This window comes from Zootoca vivipara, chromosome 8 (assembly GCF_965207765.1).
Source record: "Zootoca vivipara chromosome 8, rZooViv2.hap1.1, whole genome shotgun sequence".
NCBI lineage: Eukaryota > Metazoa > Chordata > Lepidosauria > Squamata > Lacertidae > Zootoca > Zootoca vivipara.
The window spans coordinates 16,009,889-16,030,832 of record NC_142591.1 but is presented as its reverse complement, the minus strand read 5'-3'; the positions used below and the strand labels follow the sequence as shown (position 1 = coordinate 16,030,832).

General features: G+C 42.2%; 1 protein-coding gene across 1 annotated transcript in view; it reads left to right on the top strand.

Moving 5' to 3' along the window:
• CDH12 (cadherin 12) overlaps positions 1-20,944 on the top strand; it is a 432,344-nt gene that overhangs the window by 366,608 nt on the left and 44,792 nt on the right. The window contains exons 5-6 of the mRNA XM_035126166.3: positions 2,213-2,332; positions 7,176-7,343. Coding sequence (XP_034982057.3) covers positions 2,213-2,332; positions 7,176-7,343 — 288 coding nt within the window. The remainder of the gene's footprint in view (positions 1-2,212; positions 2,333-7,175; positions 7,344-20,944) is intronic.

The window sequence follows — 20,944 nt, the reverse complement described above, 5'->3', positions numbered from 1 at the left end:
ATACATTTTCTTGCCATTGTGTGTGTGTGTGTGTGTGTGTGTGTGTGTGTATACACCTCTCTGACATGTAGAGCACATGTATAAATAAAATCCTGACTTGCTATTATTCATTTAAAAAATTGGCCGGACTGCTTATGTGAAGAATGTTACTTCAGACAGTTGGAAAAGAGAAGATATATACATTTTCAGGAATGTATAGCAGGAGATGGGAATGCTCTTTCTAACAGCTGAGATATTGATGGAGCCAGCAAACTCATCCTGTTATCAGGGGCAGCCCAGACACAAATGTAGCAAGTTAGAAAAAAGCTCTTCTCTAGGTCAAATATTTCTTTCTCATATTACTTATGGAGGAATCAACTTCAGGAGTTTATCTTTACAGCACATAATTGGTAATTTTCCCCTCCCCTAAAAGACAGGCAATGTCAGCATCTCTCTTTACAGATGCTCCATATACTTTCACGGTCATAAGGCTTTGCCAATGACAGGTCAGGAAAATGCAGTCTGCATCTAAGGCCTTCCTGATCTGAATTGCAATATACCGAATCCTTAAATCTCCTTTGCAGTTCTTCAAGGGGGGGAAAAAGCACAGAAGTTGAGGGCAAGGCAGCAAGGTGGATGGATGTTGATTGATTTTGCTGGAATACAGAAATAAGGACAGGCTGTTCCTTTTTGGGGTGACAGCCTGCTATATTTGGCAATATTACCATTGCAAGTGTTACATTTTTAGAGCAACCATATGAATAAGAAGAAGAACACCCTGCAGTTTTAAGAGGAAAGTTAATGCGGAATGGCCAGATTTTATACTCTGGCACAACTAGTGAATATCAGAAATGTACATCATTACAGAACACGAATGCCACTTGTTGCATCCCACCTGAAGTTCCTTAAAGATGTATAGAATGGCAGGTTATTCCCCCACCTGTTAACTCTATGATGTTCTGAATAGACCACTCTGAGTCAGTTCCTTTCTGTCACCCCAACCTTGGCTTGGCCAAGTGCAGTTGGGAAAATGTATTCAGTTGTCAATAGATGTCTCCTCCAGAGTATCTACTCATACCCAGTTGAAAGGTTGAAGGTGTATATTGTAGGAAGTTGTAGTGTGGCAAGATGAGTGAGCCTTAGGGGAAGGTGGGCTTGGTCGATCTCAGGAGCACCCCTTAACTGCCTCTACCTACACAACACCAAGCCCTTAAGCCAGTGGAACAATTTGTGGCCCTAGGGCAGGCATAGGCAAACTCCGGCCCTCCAGATGTTTGGGACTACAATTCCCATCATCCCCAGTGGTCAGGGATGATGGGAATTGTAATCCCGAACATCTGGAGGGCTGGAGTTTGCCTGTGCCTGCCCTAGGGCTACCTTGGTCTTTCATTCAAGTGGTAAGATGGGAAACACCATGGAGGGGAGGGGTTTGCAGAGAGACAAAAGAGGTGCCCCACCCACCTTTCATTCCTGCCCCGCCCACTGCCAGCATGTAAGTTTTAGCATTTAACCCTAAGACAACACAGTCGTTGACTCAAATAGTTTGCACTCCCAGCATCTATCAGTAACCAGGCATTCTGCAGCTTTTACAAAGGAAATGAGGGAAGCGCTAATAGAGGATAAGATAATGATGTCTACTGCTCATGTAGACTACCTGCTGCCTCCATGATCAGAGGGGATGTGCCTCTGAATGCCAGTTGCTGGGAGAGTGCTGTTTACACGTAGGTCCTGCCTGCAGGCTTCCCATACCATCTGGCTGGCCAATGTGAGAAAGGGATGCTGTACTAAATGCGTCCTCAGTCTGATCCAACAGGGGTGTTCTTGTGCTCATTGATCTGCTTTGACCCTTTTGTATTTAAGCTTGTTTTGATCACTTCATCCAAAAAACTAGATCCACAGGAGTGAAACTATTTTACCGCATTGGCTCGAATATAAACCGCATGTTTTTTTTTTCTAAATTCCGACTGTGAAAAAGTTAAAGTGCTGCTTAAATTCGCAACCGTACAAAAATTGACTTTTACGATATCGCTGCTGAAACAGACATGCAGTAAAATGGAATAGGTGTGAGTGCCTGCAGAATTTTAGGGAAGCGGCTTATATTCGGGTATTGTCTTATTTCTCTCCCCCCCCCCAATTTTAAAGGTGTGGTTTATTTTCAGGTGTGGCTTATATTTGGGCCAATACGGTACTAAATGAAGCTATTTTTTCTCTCCCTCTTTTCACCTTTTCTTAGGGGCATATGTGCTACAGGTCAAGGCAACCGATGCTGATGACCCGACCTATGGAAACAGTGCCAGAGTGGTTTACAGCATCCTTCAGGGACAGCCATATTTCTCCATTGATCCCAAGACAGGTAATGAACATATTTGCCAGGGAGAATAGTATTGCTTCCCACTTTCAAATATCAAACTGATTAGATGCCCACCTGGACAGTCTTTATCCGATTACAGTGGAAGAAAAGGTGACAGTATTATTGTTTGTAGGAAAGCATCAGCTGTTTCCCATTAGCACAAGGTAAGTAGCATTGCCTTTTCAGAATTCAACAAATGTAAGGATTGCTCTGCTGAATCAAAATAAAGGTCTATCAAAGAAATGAACAGGCAGTGTTCCATATGGGAAATTTTGTAAAACAGCTTCCAGGTGATTTTGGTAAGGGACGGATGGATCAGCCACTTCACAGTCCATGCCAGTTTCCCATGTGTTAATTCATAAGGCTGTTCACTGTTTTTGTTGTTGTTGTTGTTTTGGCATTATCCTGGGTGATTAACACAAAAAAGAAAACACACATATAAATGCATTTTCAAAAATATATTTCTGGATGTATTTTCTTACAGAAATATGCATGTCTAAAGATTTTTATTTTATATGTATTTGGGTACTTTTCTGTGCCAAGAACTGCATTGCAAAATTCAGCACATGAGATCTGGAGGATGAGTGCATTCTGAGCCATTCATTAGTCCAAGCATTGTGGACTGGGTCACTTTCCATTAGAATTTATAAATAAATAATTCTTCAAATGCTGCCCACAAAAGTTCAAAAAATGGGTGCAGTTACCATGTTTTAAATTGACACATCTGTGTGAGCCACTTCACAAAAATAATTTCACAGGTAGAATGGCACCCATGCAATTCTGATTTCCAACCACTGTTATACGACTAAGTTATTGCACCAATTCGCCAATCGCTTAAACATTTAAGGTTGCTTTATACCAGATAACAGCTGACTATTTGTTATAGATGTCCCTGACTCCAGTTGCAATCCTAAGCAACTTCATAGCAAGTTAGGTGGGAGACCTCCTGTATGCCGCTTCTCCCCTGTGAATGCCTTCCCCACCCCCCACCTCCCAAATATTGTGATTGCTACATAATAAACACAATCCCCATGCCACCTTATTGAAACATAATAGCTGTTTTCAAAATTGGTGCACATCTTGCTGAATTGTATCATTTCCAGCAGATAAGGGCTGGAATCACAAGTTTAAATATTTCCCTGTATAAAAGACCCATTGAAATGGAAAACTAGCATGTCCGGGAAGAGGGTAACCACCCTGACATGCTAGGTTTCTGTGTACAACCCCCCCCCCCACCTTCTGATTAAACATTTATGCGTCAGCAATTTGAATCTGACTTCTCAAAGAGATGCACCTCAGAATTCTACTGTGGCTTATATAGCAGACCAACTCCAAATGCTACATTGGGACAACATATTAAACAAAGGTTTACTGTGATGCAAATGAACAATGGCAAGCCTCAGGCTTCTGTGCCACCCTACCCCACCCCACCCCACCCCTTCAGCATGGCTGGGAGGAGGCATTTGGGAGCCTTAATTTCTTATTTTGATTAACCACAGTTGGTTATATTATGCCAATCCAACACACTGTGGTTACTTTATGCATGGGTTGTTTGAAACAAGCCACTTTAAACTGTGGGTTACAGACCCTCCAATTGTCCCTGTTTTCCACGGACAGTCCCAGATTTACAGAATCCATTCCAGTTTCTGATTTGATCGCAGAATGTCCCACTTTTCCTTAGGACATCACTTTTTTCATGGGAGGAATTTTGGAGGGTCTGGAGTTATCCGAACCTTGAGCCATCTGAAGGCAGCCCTGTATAGGGAAACTTTAATGTTTCATTATGTTTTTAAATATGTTGGAAGCCAGCCAGAGTGGCTGTGACAACCCAGTCAGATGGGTGGGGTATAAATATTTTTCTTCTTATAGAATAGGATGTTCCTATTTCCTTGGACAAATATTGGAGGGTATGCGGTTATGAAGCTGACTTCTTTCAACAAACCATAGTTAAGATTAAGCAAAAGATTAAGTTCATCTTCGTGGCAGAACTGGAATGGGAGATGGAAAGGAGAATGCATGAACTTCAGGCTCGTTCCTATCATGATAAAGCTTAATTTACTGTGCTATCCAAACATAGACAAAAGGTTTAATATAATATGAAAGCTCAATGTATGGTGATATTCCCCCCCCCCTATTAATCTGGTTTAATCTTACTCTGAGCCAAATTTCCAGCAAGCTATATTCTGCACATGAGTTTTAGCTAGGATCTTCTGAGCATGTGTATAGTACTGCTTGGATGATACAGGAAATGTTTATTAATCTGGAACAAACCAAGATTTTAATGAACATTGGTGTTCAGTGGGAAACCTGCCTTTCCCCAGCTGCTTGCTTTTGGCATTTGTCTGGCCTGGAGGATGGGAGACAAGCAATAATGTCAGGCTGTTGTTCAGAGTCCACTAGATGTGCTGGTAGAGGGACCCAGAAATGCTCCTGGGACAGGATGACAGTTAATTGCATATCTTGCCCTGTGTTCCGAAATGTCACTCCTGCTTCTGTATTTAATAATTCAATGACTTAACCAAAATGCTCTGCACTAAATTCTGCCAATTGTGTGCCTTGAATGCAACGTAAGAAAGAGCTTGCCTGCCTGCCTTCCCCCTTTCTGCAAATGGAATTTCTTTTCCCTGCAAACCTCTCCTTGAATGTCAGATGGAGTATTAAAGACCCTGGCTTCCTGGCTAATCAATGACTGGAGGTGGAAACAGCATAACACTGTCAGTGCAGGAGCTCTAGAGGTCATGTCCTCTGTCAAATATACCCTGTTTTAACAAAAGATGATATCGCAAGTGTGAATCAGAGAGTTTACTTTTTAAATTAGGATGAGGATGTGTGTGTTTTCCCCCCCTTCCTCGGGCTCCAGGGGATAAAAATCACCTCCTTTAATGTTCTTCTTTTAATTAGATCTCGCTGACAATACAGAGGTGTTAAAATCCAGGCTATACGTGTGTTATATAAAGTTTCTGGATGAGATGAACGATGACAACAAAGATTTCCCCAGGATCCCCTGCTCTGCTTCTTTCTGCTTTTGTTCTCAGTGCCACCTTCATTAATTATATTAACTCAGAAGCTGGGGGTTTTCACACTGAAAAAATGCCATGGTCATTGGATATGGGTGGTCTCAAAGCACGGGAGCTTATTCAATCTACTTCTCCTTAAACCACAATAGCCCTATCTGAAAGCCATTATCCTTCTGTGGTCCAGGTAGCTTTACCAGTGATTTGCCTTTCTCCACTACTCCCCATTGGGACTGATTGCTTTCCTTTCCTGTTCTTTATATAAGCTTCTCCTCTGCCTCAAGCTCACAGACAGAGATAGATGAACTGGTTGAGCCCAGAGCTGCTATATCACTAGCTAAGGAACTTGAGCGGGTTCCTGGTATGGAAGCAGAGGTTTTAACTGGCCATAAGCCTGCAGAACCCTAGCTGGAATCCAAAAATCTCATGGGTGGCTTTCCCCTGTATTCCCTATACAAGTCAGCTACTTCTCTGTTCTTCTGTTGGGAAGCTTGCCCAAGAATCCAGGGGGACAGCAGGTGGGAGGCCATAGAAAGGAGAAGTACTCACCCTTTCTCGAGACAGAACATTCACACATCTGTAGTATTGGGGTGCAGCTTCAGATCCCACCACCTGCTTTTGAAGAATCATGATTTTATACATTGATAGTTCCAAGAACCTGGCCATGTGCATATAATGGAAACAGGGATTCCTAGATGATGACGTTTGCAAATGTGTACTACATTGTGATTCTTAAAGTCTAAAAGGCCTGATAGTGGCTGTCAGATCACAAACAATAACACCACTCGTGCCTTCAGAGTGATTGGTTGTTGTTTAGTTGTTTAGTCATGACTGGCTCTTCGTGACCCCATGGATCAGAGCAATTAGATTTAATTATTTTAGTGTGTACAGATGATCAGCAGTATGGTTTGTATTCCACTAACTCATACTCAGAGTAGATTAATTGGAATTAATGGCCCTATGTTAGTCATGGTTATTAATTACAATGGGTCTACTCTGGCACCTAAAGGTGTATAACGAAGATCTGATGTTCGATTTGTTTATTTAATTGCTTTTGTTTAGTGCAGTGTTTCCCAAACTTGGGCCTCCTGTTGTTTTTTGACTACAATTCCCATCACCCTGACCACCGGTCCTGCTAGCTAGGGATGATGGGGGTTGTAGTCCAAAAACAGCTGGAGACCCCCAAGTTTGGGAAATACTGGTTTGGTGCATGTATTGATTGAATTCACCAGACATTATATTTCCAGGCTGACTTAGTTGTAGGCAAAGCCCAGATTTTGGTGGAAAGGGGCAAAGAGATTTTGTTGGGCAGATGAATGGGGTAGGGGAGGAAACTGCTTTCTCCTCTTTCAGCAAGGAATGCTGCTACCATGCATCAGCTGATGTGTGGTTGAGAGTGCACTATGCTACAGCAAAAGGAACATTCAGGAGTCCACTTTCAGCTTTCACTTGTTCCTTTGAACCCCTCTTACTTGCCCCATACTTGATGTCATGTATGGGGAGGGCTGAGGAGCCATGTTTTGCCACTGGCATAGATTCCCTACCTTTTCTATATGCCCTCCCTTGAAAAGTACTTCTGATTATTACCAAACAAACAAAACACACCTAATGGTGCCCCCCTCCCCCAATTTAAATAGTTTTTTTGTTTTTGTTTTTTAAAAAGCTCCTATTTTATAGTCTACTAGCATAAGAGTGGTATGCATCCAATTAATGTTCATTTTCTGTGGACACTGTTCAGTGCCAAGCAATGCTATGATGCTGTGGGTACAGTATTCTGTCTCGTAAATGTTCTGCTACCTCACATAGAAACTTCATTTTGTTTCTTTTAAAAGGTGTTATAAGAACGGCCTTGCCAAACATGGACAGAGAAGTCAAAGAGCAATATCAGGTTCTCATTCAGGCCAAGGACATGGGCGGGCAGCTTGGAGGACTGGCTGGAACTACGACGGTGAACATCACTCTCACTGATGTCAATGACAATCCACCCAGATTTCCCAAGAGTAAGTTCTATCACCTATGAGTAACATTCTAGATGAAAATGGTTGTGTTCATTATATCACTCTGGTGAATGTTCCAAATGACTTGTGCTATGGGAGCATGGTTCCACATGGGTCAATTTATAGCACAACATTAAGACAGATTTTTGCCAGCGGAGAGCTGGTCTAGACATTGTATTCGCCTTGCCCCTGCCCCAATGCATTATCTGTTGCAACATTGTATGAGTCAAGGCCATCACTAGACCATTGACCACACTGGCCAGAGCTGATGGGAGCTGGAGCCCAAAACATTCAGAAGCTACCAGGTTGTGCAAGTCTTCTTTAAATGAAACAGCTGGCTAAGGAAGCTAATCTCAGTTTTGTGGTGAGTGAAACTGTTTCTAGATTGGCTCTGAAATGCTTACTGGAGATTCCTTAAATCTGCTTATCATTAAGCATATGCAGGGTGATTCATAATGAAGTATACAGTTTCAATGCACTATAAAAAAGAAGAATGTAATATATCTTATGCTACCTGTAACATAATTGTAGGGGAATGCTTAAAGGTTTTTTTTTTTAGAAACAGTCACAGCTTGGAGGTTGTTTTCCGAATCACGATCGAAAATGCTGTTGCACAACAGTTACAGATTCCGTTCTGCTCAATTCAAGAACACAACACGCCTTCTCCACTGCAGGCACAGCTATTTTGCCTGACTAGTCATGTGACACATGCACTATCACCTATGTCACTTCCCTCAGTAGTGGAACACAAGCTTTATGAGTACATCTATCTCACAGTTCACAGTTGTAGTCCATGTCATTGGCTGTTACTGTTTTACAGCATCTGGAAACTGTATTCTTCATTATGAATCACCCTGTATTTCTGAAACACCAAAGGAGTCAACATTTTCTGGGTGTATCTCTCTCCTCCCCCCCCCCCCACAAACACCTTTCCAATAGTTACCCTGCTTCTCCACAAAGCACCAGATTTCAAAACTGTTATGTACAACATCAGACCTCTCCAAAGAATTCAGGCAGAGGTCTGCATTTTCCCAGATGCCTGGTTTCATATAGTGTTCTCTCCAGCAGTGCTTTTGACAATTGCTTAAAGCAGGCCCTGAATATTGCTTTGTAATGGATGCGGTGGCTTAATAGACTCGGACATTTCCAAGTGCAAAGGGAACAGAGTGCTAGCAAACACACATGTCAAACACTCATTCTCTATTTTATTTTTATTTTGTTCAGCAGAGATGTCATGGGGTTCTTTCTTTACACTTCCAGGGTTCTAATCTTGTAGCTCTGTGGCTGTGAATATAGAGCGGTTTCCTCCTTGGCCAATGCATTTGCCCTCGGAAAAAACCAACACTTCTACCCCGACTTCCCTTCTGCACGCAGCTCAAGTTGAAAACCTTTCACCTCTATCACATAGAATGTCACAAAAGCCAAATAATAGCTGTCAGCCTTTGTGGGAATAGAGAGAGAAATTGTGAGACACAGACTGGGGCAAGGAAGTAATACTGAACGAGAAAATTTGCATGAGCTACGGCAATCATGTCATGGAATGCTTTGCTGAACTGTGGAGGGTTTAATCAGAAGAGACACTTTAGTGGGAAGTAGGGTAACTTTAGGTGTTTTCACCCATAAAATTGATCCCACATAAACAACTGATACAGCTGCAGCTGAACTAGAATAGCTCTGCAGACAGAGGCAAATTTTGCCTACACCAGGACTTACATTTATCTGGGCTGGAGGGTTTATATTCTCTAGTATGTCATAGATTTTTCATACTGAAAGGGGTGTGAATATAATTTATTGCTTGCTTTTCTCAGTAGATCCCAAATTAATCTCATCTCTGGTTTCTTCAGGTATTTTCTCGTAGGGGCCAGTTAAGAGATTGGCCCAACCATCCTGAATTTCTGACTGTTTCCCTTTGTGGTGGCCCCCTCTGCTGAAAAGCAAGTTGGTGTTCAAAGGGGAGAATGCTTGTCACTTCAGTAGTTTGGAACATGAGCAGGAGCTATTCTTAGGTCTAGGCCGGTGTATGACATCATCAGTGATGACATCTTTAGGAGTATGTATCTTCAGGTCTGAATATGGGGCATCCCATCTCCTGCAGGTTCCTACAACCTCACTGTGACTTCCTATATACCTCATCCTTCTTTTCTTTCCCCAAACTTTCCTAGGGGTAGAGCAGCACTGTGATGAAGGTGTGTGTGTGTTTGTGTTTGTGTGTGTGTGTGTGTGTGTGTGTGTGTGTGTGTGTGTGTGATATGAAGGGGTGCGTCTTGTGTAGCACTTGGGTCTGGCTTTTGCCCTGTTGTGAAATTAGAGGTGCAAAGCAAATCCATTATTATTTTCACTCCCTAAAGCAAAAGTTGTGTGTTGTAACCCAAGTAAATTGCACTTGGAGCAGAAGCATTTAAATGAATAGACATAGACTAATCATGTCTGTTAATTTCAATGGGTCTGCTAGGAGTATTTCTGACATTGGCAACAACGTTGCGTATTTGCATTGAATTTCTAAAGCAAGGTTCTGCTTTAGACTCCAGGTGAACTTGGTTTTATCCTAAGTTGTCTGAAGTGGGGAGGGTCCTGGTATCAGAACCAAATATGATGGTTCCAAATCCTGCCCTCTTGTGCACTCCCCTATCGAGTGGGCTTGTTTCAACAGCTCCACCACCTAATCAATTTTGGAGCTGAATGAGGTTTATTCCGCCCCCCCAGTCATTTTCAGTTTTTCTTCCACTTTCCCCTCCCTCACCCTGTTCCCATTCCCTAAGAGTTCACTCTCAGAGTTCCAGCAGTTGAGGATTTTTCTCCCACTTTCTTTGGTCAAGTGAAGTTGGTACTCATGTTTCATTTTTGATGTAACAACAGCCCACACATGGAGGTTGTGCCGCTTCCATTTCATTCATCTGGGGAACAAATTGTACAACTCAGAGCCCAGATGAAACAAGTGAAATCTCACCACATCAGAGAGAGCTCTAGTTTTAAAACTTTCTCTCTGGGGAAAGGAGAAATGTTGAGTCGCCACAGAGTATAACCTCCAGTGGAATTGAAAATGAAGGTTTCTCTGTCAGTGAAACTTCCATGGAATTTCAGGGAAAGCTATAAAGAGTTTTATAAGACTGACGATAAACTTATCAGGCTGGTTGCACTAATTGAAAATAATCTCTGTTCATAAGCATTAAAAAATAGTTTTATGTATGCAACTGTCTTAACTATTTTTATATATGTTAACTGTTTTATATATGTTATATTTTAAGTTGTTTCGGCATGCCTCAAGGGAAGGAGTCATAACAGGAGGTGGTGGTTAGAATAATAATAACAACGGGTGAGGAATATCAATCTATTTATATTAGCTTGTAGTATTACCACTATGTGCTACAATTAAGTGGCGACTCAGTTCATTTCCCTCCCCCCACAAGGAAGTCACTTACATTCAAAGCACCTGTGTGATTTCTGCCTTGCATCCAGCTGTTATGCAGTTTAAATAGCTGCATATGAAATCATTCCATTCATTTTCTCATTTTATTTTTATTTTATTATGATTATAACACCCTTGTGGCTTAAAACAATAAGTTAAAACAACAATATCAGCAATAAAGTATCACAACCAACAGGGGAGCAGATCCAGATCCAGTGTAACATAGAAAGTAATAGATATAAAAGGCATATCTTCAATTATCTTCAAAGTGGTGAGCTACTTTAGAGAAGGAGTTTGAAAGACAGGGTGCCAAAGCCTACCTTACATCCCATGGATGTTAAGATTGGGGGCCACCCTTAGATACTTGGGAGGGGCAGTCTAGGAGAGGACATTGTCTGTGGAATTCCCTGCCCAAAAGGTGCATCTACCACCTTCATTACATAGGTTTTGCTTTTTAAATATTTTTTTAAAAATTTGATTTTAAATAATAAAAATTATGAACAACAATTCAAAGTCCGAATATCGAGATTACTCTGAATCTCCTGACACCCCCCCCATCCCTTCCATGATAATATTTACAACTGCATATCAATATTTATCCAATTTTTAATCCGTCTAAATTATCCATTCTTTCTGTTACTTTACAAGTGTGGTTAATATCCTGCCAATGTTTTAACTTGCTTGCAGTGGTCTCGTAAGTACATCATAAACTTTCCCCATTCTTTTTAAAAGTTCTTGTCTTCTTGATTTCTGAGCTTCCCAGTTAATTTTGCCATTTCGGCATAGGCCATCAACTTGGATTGCCATTCTTCTCTAGTTGGGGTTGTTTCTTCCTTTCATCTCTGGGCTAGTAGTATCCATGTGTTATCACGTACAGTAGCAGTCTTTTCTGGTCCTTTGGTATCTCGGTACTTGTGATTCCTAATAAGAAGGCTTTTTGTTGTTGTTGTTGTTTTTTTTTTTTTTTTACATTACATAGGTTTTGCTAGCACACCAGGAAGAAAAGTGAGTAAACAGGATCTGCAAAACAAATTAACTCATCAGAGTCAACCAATATAACCAAATCAAATTACCTTTGGCCAGGTGTTCATTAGTAAATGGGGGTGAATAGCATTGCTATAGGCTGAAGATGCACCTAGTCACCCAGGTGACTTTGATATCTGAGAGACACATATATTAGGATTCACCCTATTCTTCTGATTGTGAATGGGTTTTTTAAACTGATTTCAATGCTGCACTTCATGTTGTTGTAATCCAGCCTGGAAACTTATGATAAAGGGTAAGAAATTCAACCAAATCAATCCACCAATCAATAGATACTGCACCATCTCCATCCACCTTACCGCTAATGGTTGATGAAACTCAGAGAAAGGCTCGGAAGATGATCTTAATAATCAGACAGGTTGATGCAGTCATTTAAGAAGCTACATCATAAGCCATTTTGGATGCTAAGGCACTTTAATCATGATGGCGAGACTGTAGACTACTTCCAGACTCTTCCTTACTCCCTCTCCAAATACTGAGAAGGTACCCTTTGGCTTAGGGCAGGCATCCCCAAACTGCGGCCCTCCAGATGTTTTGGCCTACAACTCCCATGATCCCTAGCTAAGAGGACCAGTGGTCAGGGATGATGTGAATTGTAGTCCAAAACATCTGGAGGGCCGGAGTTTGGGGATGCCTGGCTTAGGGCTTAGAGCAGTGAAGGAGAGCCTGTCACTTTCCAAATGTTGATGGACAACAAACACCTACCATGCCTCACCACTGGCCAGAGAATGGGAGAATGGAGCCCAACAACATATGGGAGGGGGCAAAGGTTCCCTGCCACCCTCTTGGGCATCATTCACTCATGGCAACTGCATCACCTTACTTCATGAGCGGGCCAATCCTGGGTGTAAGTACCAAAAAAGTAGCCTTCTGGGGGCATGGTATGGCTGCACCAGAGAGCGGGAACTTAAGAGGGACCCTAAGCCCATTCACTTTCATTGTGTGACTTGCAACCTGGTGTATAACGTTATTTCAAAGGCTTGTTTTCCCTCTGCCTAGCTTAGGCAGAGTGGCAGCAACAGCATCATGCTGATTGGAACTGGTGTTTTTTATGCCATCTTACTGCATACCAGCTTGCTTTAGGCCAGCTTCTTGTCCATAGGATTCCTCCTCTAGTCTGGGAGATGTGAGTTAGGTTGGTTTAGTTAAAAATGTAGACCAGATGAAATTCTACTACGCCATCTCTCATTTTGGCATGCCCAGGGTGGAACTTGGACCCTAACAGAGGAATAGTTAAGTATTGAGATTCTCTCTCCTCCATCATTAGGAGCTTGAAACTGTTAGAAGTTGCTTATATTGCAGAATTGTTGCAATATATAAATTTAATCTGCATAGCTAGATCCTAAAATATAATTGAAGGTGAATGAATAAATGAATTCATTAAATTCAAATAACTATTAAAATAAATAAAAATAAAATTTCCAGGGACGCTTCTAGATTTGGAATGAGAACTAGCCAGGTCATTCATCTATTTCACATGGTGTTTTTTAAACAACAACAACAACAACAACAACAACAACAACAACAACAACACATGGCATCTAAGGCATTAGCACAGGGAGTGGGGACCTGTGGCTCTGCAGATATCATTAGACTTCAGCTCCCCTAAGCCTCAGCCAGCATGGGCAATGTTCAGGGATGATGAAAGCTCTAGTTCTGGAGCAACTGGAGGGCAACAAGTTCCCCATCTCTGCACAGCTGGATCTGACAAGGTGAGAAAGAAACCCACCATTTAACAGTTGGGATAAGGCAGCATTCTGTGATCAATTAGAAGGGTTGGAAATTTATGTAGGTCTGGGAAAAATAGACCCCACTGTTGTAAAATATACTGTGATCAACTCTAGAGCTGCTACAGCTTATTTATAGCAGTTTTGATTCATCTTCTTCAGGAGGAGAAAGATTTACTTACACATTTAAACAGTGGAAGATGTATAATTAACTGAGATAAATGATACATTGTGGAACCATTAAAATTAAGTGAAGTTAATTCATGTTTTGCAGTATTTTTGTTCCATAACTTCTTCATCGCCTTATTTCTTTGTGTTGAAAGAGAGAAAATGAAAGCATTTAGCTATATAATGTCTTTTATGCAATGCAATATATGTCATAGGGATATTTGGATTCAAAGACCCACTAACACCACAAAGATAAATATCCTATTGAGAGACAAAGATCAAAAAGAAGAAAACAATCGCTATGAACATTAATTAATTCCATTTTCCCCATTCTAGTTCTAGCAAATCATAATCCACCTTAACCTAGCAAATCATAGTGGGAAGAGCTTTTCTTGGTTGAAATAATGGAAGACCCATAATTCTCCTTTCTTTTATACTGGAAATAGCTAGCAATTCAGGTAAAGAATGGTTTTTCCAAAAATGATTTCCAGATCAATAAAGATTTTATGGTTTGCCCTGATATCATGTCATGTAAGTGAGTGGTTTGAAATTGTTTGCATAAAAGGAAAATAAATGGAGAACAGGATGGTTTATGATATTATTAAAAAGATACACAGACTTTTGCCTTCCAGAAGTCCACGAAAACATAAAGGCTTTTTTTTAAAAGCCCTATTCTTGCACCGCTCATTTAAAGTTTAGTGGTCTTCATATAAGAATCTGCTCATACATTAAAATCAATTTCTTCTTTCATTGCTGCTGCAGCTGTTGTTAATTTATTAAATTTCTAGGCAACCTTTCCTACCAAAGGAGCTCAGTGGAGTGGAACAGGCACTATAGAAAGCCCAGAACTTTTTTGCACACTCTGTTCAGATATGGTTTTCAAACTTTCTTCCCTGAGGGAACCCTTTTTGCATCAACTTCCAGATAATATTGCTTGACTTTCAGCCAAAGAAACCCTGGATTATAGCATCTAGATCAAGGGAAGTAATAGTACCACTGTATTCTGCTCTGGTCAGACCTCACCTGGAGTACTGTGTCCAGTTCTGGGCACCACAGTTCAAGAAGGATACAGACAAGCTGGAACGTGTCCAGAAGAGGGCAACCAAAATGGTCAAAGGCCTGGAAATGATGCCTTATGAGGAACGGCTTAGGGAGCTGGGTATGTTTAGCCAGGAGAAGAGAAGGTTAAGGGGTGATATGATAGCCATGTTCAAATATATAAAAGGATGTCATATAGAGGAGGGAGAAAGATTGCTTTCTGCTGCTCCAGAGAAGCAGACACGGAGAAATGGATTCAAACTACAAGAAAAAAGATTCCACCTAAACATTAGGAAGAACTTCCTGACAGTAAGAGCTGTTCGGCAGTGGAATTTGCTACCAAGGAGTGTGGTGGAGTCTCCTTCTTTGGAGGTCTTTAAGCAGAGGCTTGACAGGCATATGTCAGGAATGCTTTGATGGTGTTTCCTGCTTGGCAGGGGGTTGGACTGAATGGCCCTTGTGGTCTCTTCCAACTCTATGATTCTATGATTTGGGGCTTGTGCTAGGGCACAGGAGCAAGTCAGCAATAACACATGCAGTGCCAGCCTCTGTCTTGGTGTGCCTTGGGACAGATGGGCATAGTCTCACCTTGCAGGTGTTTTACTCTCCCACAGTTCAAGCATGTCCACATCTCCCGTCCTCCTTCATTGCTTGGTTCCCAGCCTGCCCCCTCCTGTGCCAGGCAGATTGCCAGAATTTGTGGATGATGACACCTATGGACCTAAAATAGACAGATCTGTCAATCATTGGTAGTGGTGGACAAGTTGTCCTTCACAGAAGCTTGTCTACTGTTGCTGTTCTATTTATTAAGGAGCTCTTGGTAAGCTACTGAGGGACTCCTGGGCTCCCAGTCAGAAAACCATTATCCTAGGACCTGACACAGTTTAACCAGTAGCAGGTGCATTTGTCTTTTCAACAATTGTTGGACTGTGCATGATTCTGTTTTTTGTTTGCAGCAGCAGCAAAATAAAGCTAATGCTATTCTAGGCTGCATCAACAGAAGTATAGTGTCCAGATCAAGGGAAGTAATAGTCTTGCTCTATTCTGTCTCGGTCAGACCATGCATGGAATACTGTGTCCAATTTTGGGCACCACAATTTAAGAAGGATGTGGACAGGCTGGAAGGTGTGCAGAGGAAGGCAACCAAGATGACCAAGGTCTGGAAACCAAACCTTATGAGGAATGGTTGAAGGAGCTGGGTATGTTTAGCCTGGAAAAGAAGAGACTAAGAGGAGACATGATAGCCATATCCAAATATCTCAAGAGCAGTCACGTGGAAGGGTGAGAAAGTTTGTTTTCTCCTGCTCTGGAGGGTGGGACTCAAACCAATGGCTTCAAGTTGCAAGAAATGAGATTCCAACTAAACATGGGGGGACGGGACTTTCTGACAGTAAAAGCTGTTCAACAGTAGAACAGTCTCCCTTGAGAGGTTGTGGATTCTTCTTCCTTGAATGTTTTTTAAGCAGAGGTTGGATAACCATCTGCCATGGATGCTTTAGCTGAGATCCTGCCTCGCCGGGGGGGGGGGTTAGACTATATGACCCTTGGGGTCCCTTCCAACTCTACAATTCTATGATTCAAAATTGAGTTCTGTATGAAATAGCATACACAAGATGGAAGTCAGCACTGGTCGTAAATGCAAAACCTGACTCATATGCTGTTAGAATAAGAAGAGGAGTTTTGATTTGATATCCCACTTTATCACTACCTGAAGGAGTCTCAAAGCGGCTAACATTCTCCTTTCCCTTCCTCCCCCGCAACAAACACTCTGTGAGGTGAGTGGGGCTGGGAGACTTCAAAGAAGTGTGACTAGCCCAAGGTCACCCAGCAGCTGCATGTGGAGGAGCGGAGACACGAACCCAGTTCCCCAGATTATGAGTCTACCACTCTTAACCACTACACCACATAAACTTGGTCGTGTTGACATTCTATAAGCACAGAAAAATAAAAGGTCTGAGGAAGGAATTGGCACCAACCAATTGCCTCTTCTCTGATTTAACCCCACCCCACCCCTTTGTTTTATACAACTTTTGAATGAGCCACCTTGTAGCACTTACAGCGACGGAGGAAGCCTCTCAGGCAACTGGGGCGGGGCGCCCTGCCCATAGGCACGCGCTGCACTGCCCATAGGGATGCGGCTTCTCCTGGGGACGTGATGTGGGTGGCACCCATGATGGCCCGTCCTGTCCGCTGTCCGCCCGCTGCCTCCCCCCCCCAGCTGTAGGCCAGCTAAGGCCCCACGGCACCGTGTCCCTATGGACGCCGTAGGTTCCGTCACGTCCCTATCGGCGCGGCGGTGATCTGCCCAGGGGGGATTTTGTCACCCTTTCAGGGATGGCACCCGGAGCGTGCTGCCCCCACCGCCCCTGCCTTTCCCCACCACTGAGTACATATCAGAGTGTTTGCCTGCCTCATGGTCATTAGGCCCTAAATGATGAGTCTTTGTGCATGGATCACCCCAGGTGTACCACACCGAGGCTAGTGAAGAGGGGAAACCTTTCAAGTTGTATGCACAGATTGCATTGCACATGTTGTTATAAATTTCCTACTCTATTAGAAAACTGTTGCCACACAAACATTAGATGATCCACAGGAGAGGCAAAAAGTAAAGCAGTGAACTTAATGAAATTTGACATTTTCCCCCAGTCACTGTTGCCATTTGGGTAACTCCGGCTAAGCAAAAGGCAATTTGTGCATGTGTAAATTACAATGTGTTTCCTTTAAGTAAATCAAGCGTGTGTGACATTTGGATTCAGCTTGCCCTTTCCAATGTTCTCGAATTGACCCTTACCTATGTGACCGCAGCCATAAATCCAAACTTTGCAGATTATGCTGTTCCCATTGCTATTCTTTGGTAGAGCCAAGGAGCAAAATTCTTCTGACTTATCTCATGCTTGAATACATACCCAGGTCCCATCTAAAACCTCTCCGCAGTTCTCATTGTTAGCTGATGCATCAAAAGTGAAACCTTTTAAAAAAGTGCATGACTGCAGTTCGGCAAAGCTTAGAGCAGCCCTGGGCAAATTGTTTCCTTCCATTCCAAACAGTCCACTATGATGGCAAGCCTCCCGTTTTTCTTGCCTTTCTGAGCCTGCAAAAATCAGGGGGTTGTCAGTAACGTGCAAACCACAGTGCTTTGGGCATGGTAGGATTGCCTTAGAGAGAAAATTAGCCAAAGCAGTTGTGTGTGTGCACCTGTATGTGTGTATATATCTTAAGGGGGATACAAGTTGAGCAGTTAATGTGCATAACAGCAGGGCATTGTTATCTGTAATCTGCCCGTGAAGAAGGAATTGTGAACATTTTCCAGTCGACATGCATCATCTACAACAGGTCTTGGGGAATGGACACATTTTGACTGAATTGTATACATTCTGTGGTCAATGTGCAGAATCTCCAATATGTCATAATCTCCCACTGATCAGTTTGGAAATGGGAAGAAATAGACTTATGGATGAAAGCATGCAAAAGAGACATTGGCCAGAGACTGAGTGATCTCCCCTTTCCTATATGTATATATGTCTATGTATGTTTTGTGATACAGGGGACTGTCTTACAACTGTGCAACACCTTGCATTTATCATAACAAAAGTAGACAGGCTTAAATCAGGCTTTGACTGTTGAGATCCCAGGGATGCCGACAGATAATGCTGGAGGGAATTGTAGCAGCCTACTCCTCCACTGTGAATCTCTGCTTATCTTCTATCTCCTTAGCAGCTAATTGTTCCTAGGAATTAGGAAGGAAAGAAAGAACTGCCAGCTCATTTGTCTTCAGGCATCCTCACTTCTTCTTAGTTCACATAGGGTAAAGGATGAAGTTCAGTTCTAATCTGATGTGCTTGTACCGGTAACAGTAGAGTCATACCTCGTGTTGCATCCGCTGTGGGTTGCTTCAGGGTTTCGCGCGCGTGCATGCGCAGAAGCAGTCTATTGCACTTTTGCACATGCGCAAAAGCGCCGCTTGGGTTGCGGACTTTTTGGGGTGCAAACGGCCCCCTGGAACGGATCGGGTCCGCAACCTGAGGTACCACTGTATGCATAATGAAATGCAGGTGTCCTTAGAAATTATCATATCTCCAGTTTTTGCATTAAAAAGTACAAAAAAGCATCAATTGGGGGGAAATGTGCATAAGAATACCTATATTAAATAAAAGAACATACATAATGTATCATATGAGAAAAAATGTTGCAAAATTGTGTATATTGAAAGAAATGCATATTAATGCAGATATATGACAAACTAAATTTAATATTTAGAAAAAAAAATTAGAATCCAAGAAAAACAGCAATTCATCCTCATTCCCATACAGAGACTTCTGAAAGAAGAGTTACTTCCTTTCTTTCTATCACATACTTCTGAGGATTATGAGCCGGGCTTGTTTGTAACACGACATACTGCTGGCAGGAGGGGACTCCTGTTTCTGTGCCCTACCTTTAAAGCTTTCTGTTTTCAAAACAGTGGCCCTCCTCAGGAACCACACAGTTTTAAAATGTCAAGGACAAACAAAATTGATTTGCTTCACAGTAGCCTCATGTTCCGTTCATATTGCTCGTTTCATTGGAAGAATATGCAGGTGAAACTCAGGTTGGGGGGCTTTCATTTCGATTCCTCTGTGATTATAACATCACCACTGACCTGCTTTCATTTTATACTTTGTCCTTTTGGTCTTTCGCGTTGCTTCAGCTTTCCCTTTCCTGTTGGGGATAGCCCAGTTACATTTCTTGTATCCAGATCAGGTCTGCACACACAAAAAGAAAATGGATGAAAGGTGGGTGGGTGGGAGGTTGCCAAACATCTGGCAATCCACCAACAAATGGTTGTTGTGTGGTGTTCATCTTACCAGGTTGTTATTTACACAGAACATATGGTTCATAGAGAACCAAGGTCTCATAGTATTGTAGCATTTGCTTTCTTACCGTGGGACATTTTTGATGGTGAAATGCAGAGGAGAACGTAAAGTGAATAGATCAGTGTTGGGTAAACTATGGCCCTCCACCTGAGTGGTCAGGGATGATGAGAATTGCACTCCATCAGCACCTTCAGGTTCCCCATCTCTGCAATAGATCCATGCATCTAGGATCGCATCATCACATAACCAGATCACCGCATGGCCTAAATTCATTGGTGCCATTCCAAAGCATGCTGAGAGCTAGGGTAGTGTACTGGAGCTCAGAATCCTGCCTTAGCCATGAAGTGTGTTGAGCAGTCTTGAATTTCATTGTCTCTGAGCTGAAATTACCTTGCAGAGTTGCTACGAGGGGAAAGCATAAGATAAATCATAAACCCTTGAGATACTTTGTGGGAAATTAGAGTTGGCTCTGAATTTTCCCTGGGGCAACAGCTGAAGAAAATTAAACATTCTTCCTCAGGTGAAACATCCATTATTATAAGAAAATAATTGGGAAAAACACTTCATTAACATTTCACAGGAGGTGTCTACATTTCTTGGGTGGATCAAAATGTGTTGTATAAATGTGGTTTGAATTGTAAACACAGTGAATATGATAAAGTCACATGGTCTCTCTATCTTCTGCCAACTAGTCTGTATTCTCAGTACACCAGTTTTGATCACACTACTTATATGTCCCTCTATAGGATTTTTATCTTTTTTACTGCATTCAAACTCCCCACCCCCACAATGGTATTCAAGGGACGGTGTTCAAAGGACACAGAAGGAGGGAGGGAATATTAAAATGTGACACCAGAGCAACCAGCGGCCAGCAGGGAAAGAAACAGCATTTGGGGAAATGGTGTGCCTGAGTAAATGCTTACATTTGATTGGGGGGGGGGGGAACCAAGGTAAAAAACATTTTAATTAACAAGTAATGCCCCGTGAGGTTTCAGTACAACATATCTTAATATTGTTCTAATATGGGGAAATAACATTAAACAGGTCAGTGTAGATCCAACCAGAGAGACTGAATTGACAATAAATTTGAACAAAGGCAGATGAACAGCCGCACACATGCTTTGAAAGGCAGCTGCATGCTTTTTAATTTGTGCTCCTCTTACATTCCCCCTGCCCCATTTTTAGTCAAAGGGAAATAGCAAAGTGGATTTAACATTTTAGCCTTCACTTGAGGGAAAACATGCATTGTTTGTTTTCATTACCTCCCTTAACAGCATGCTGCCAAGGTAAGAGCCATTAAGATGTTCCGTATGTTACTGAGGTACCATTACTGAAGGATGGTGGCAGCCTAATTACACAGTACATCATTGG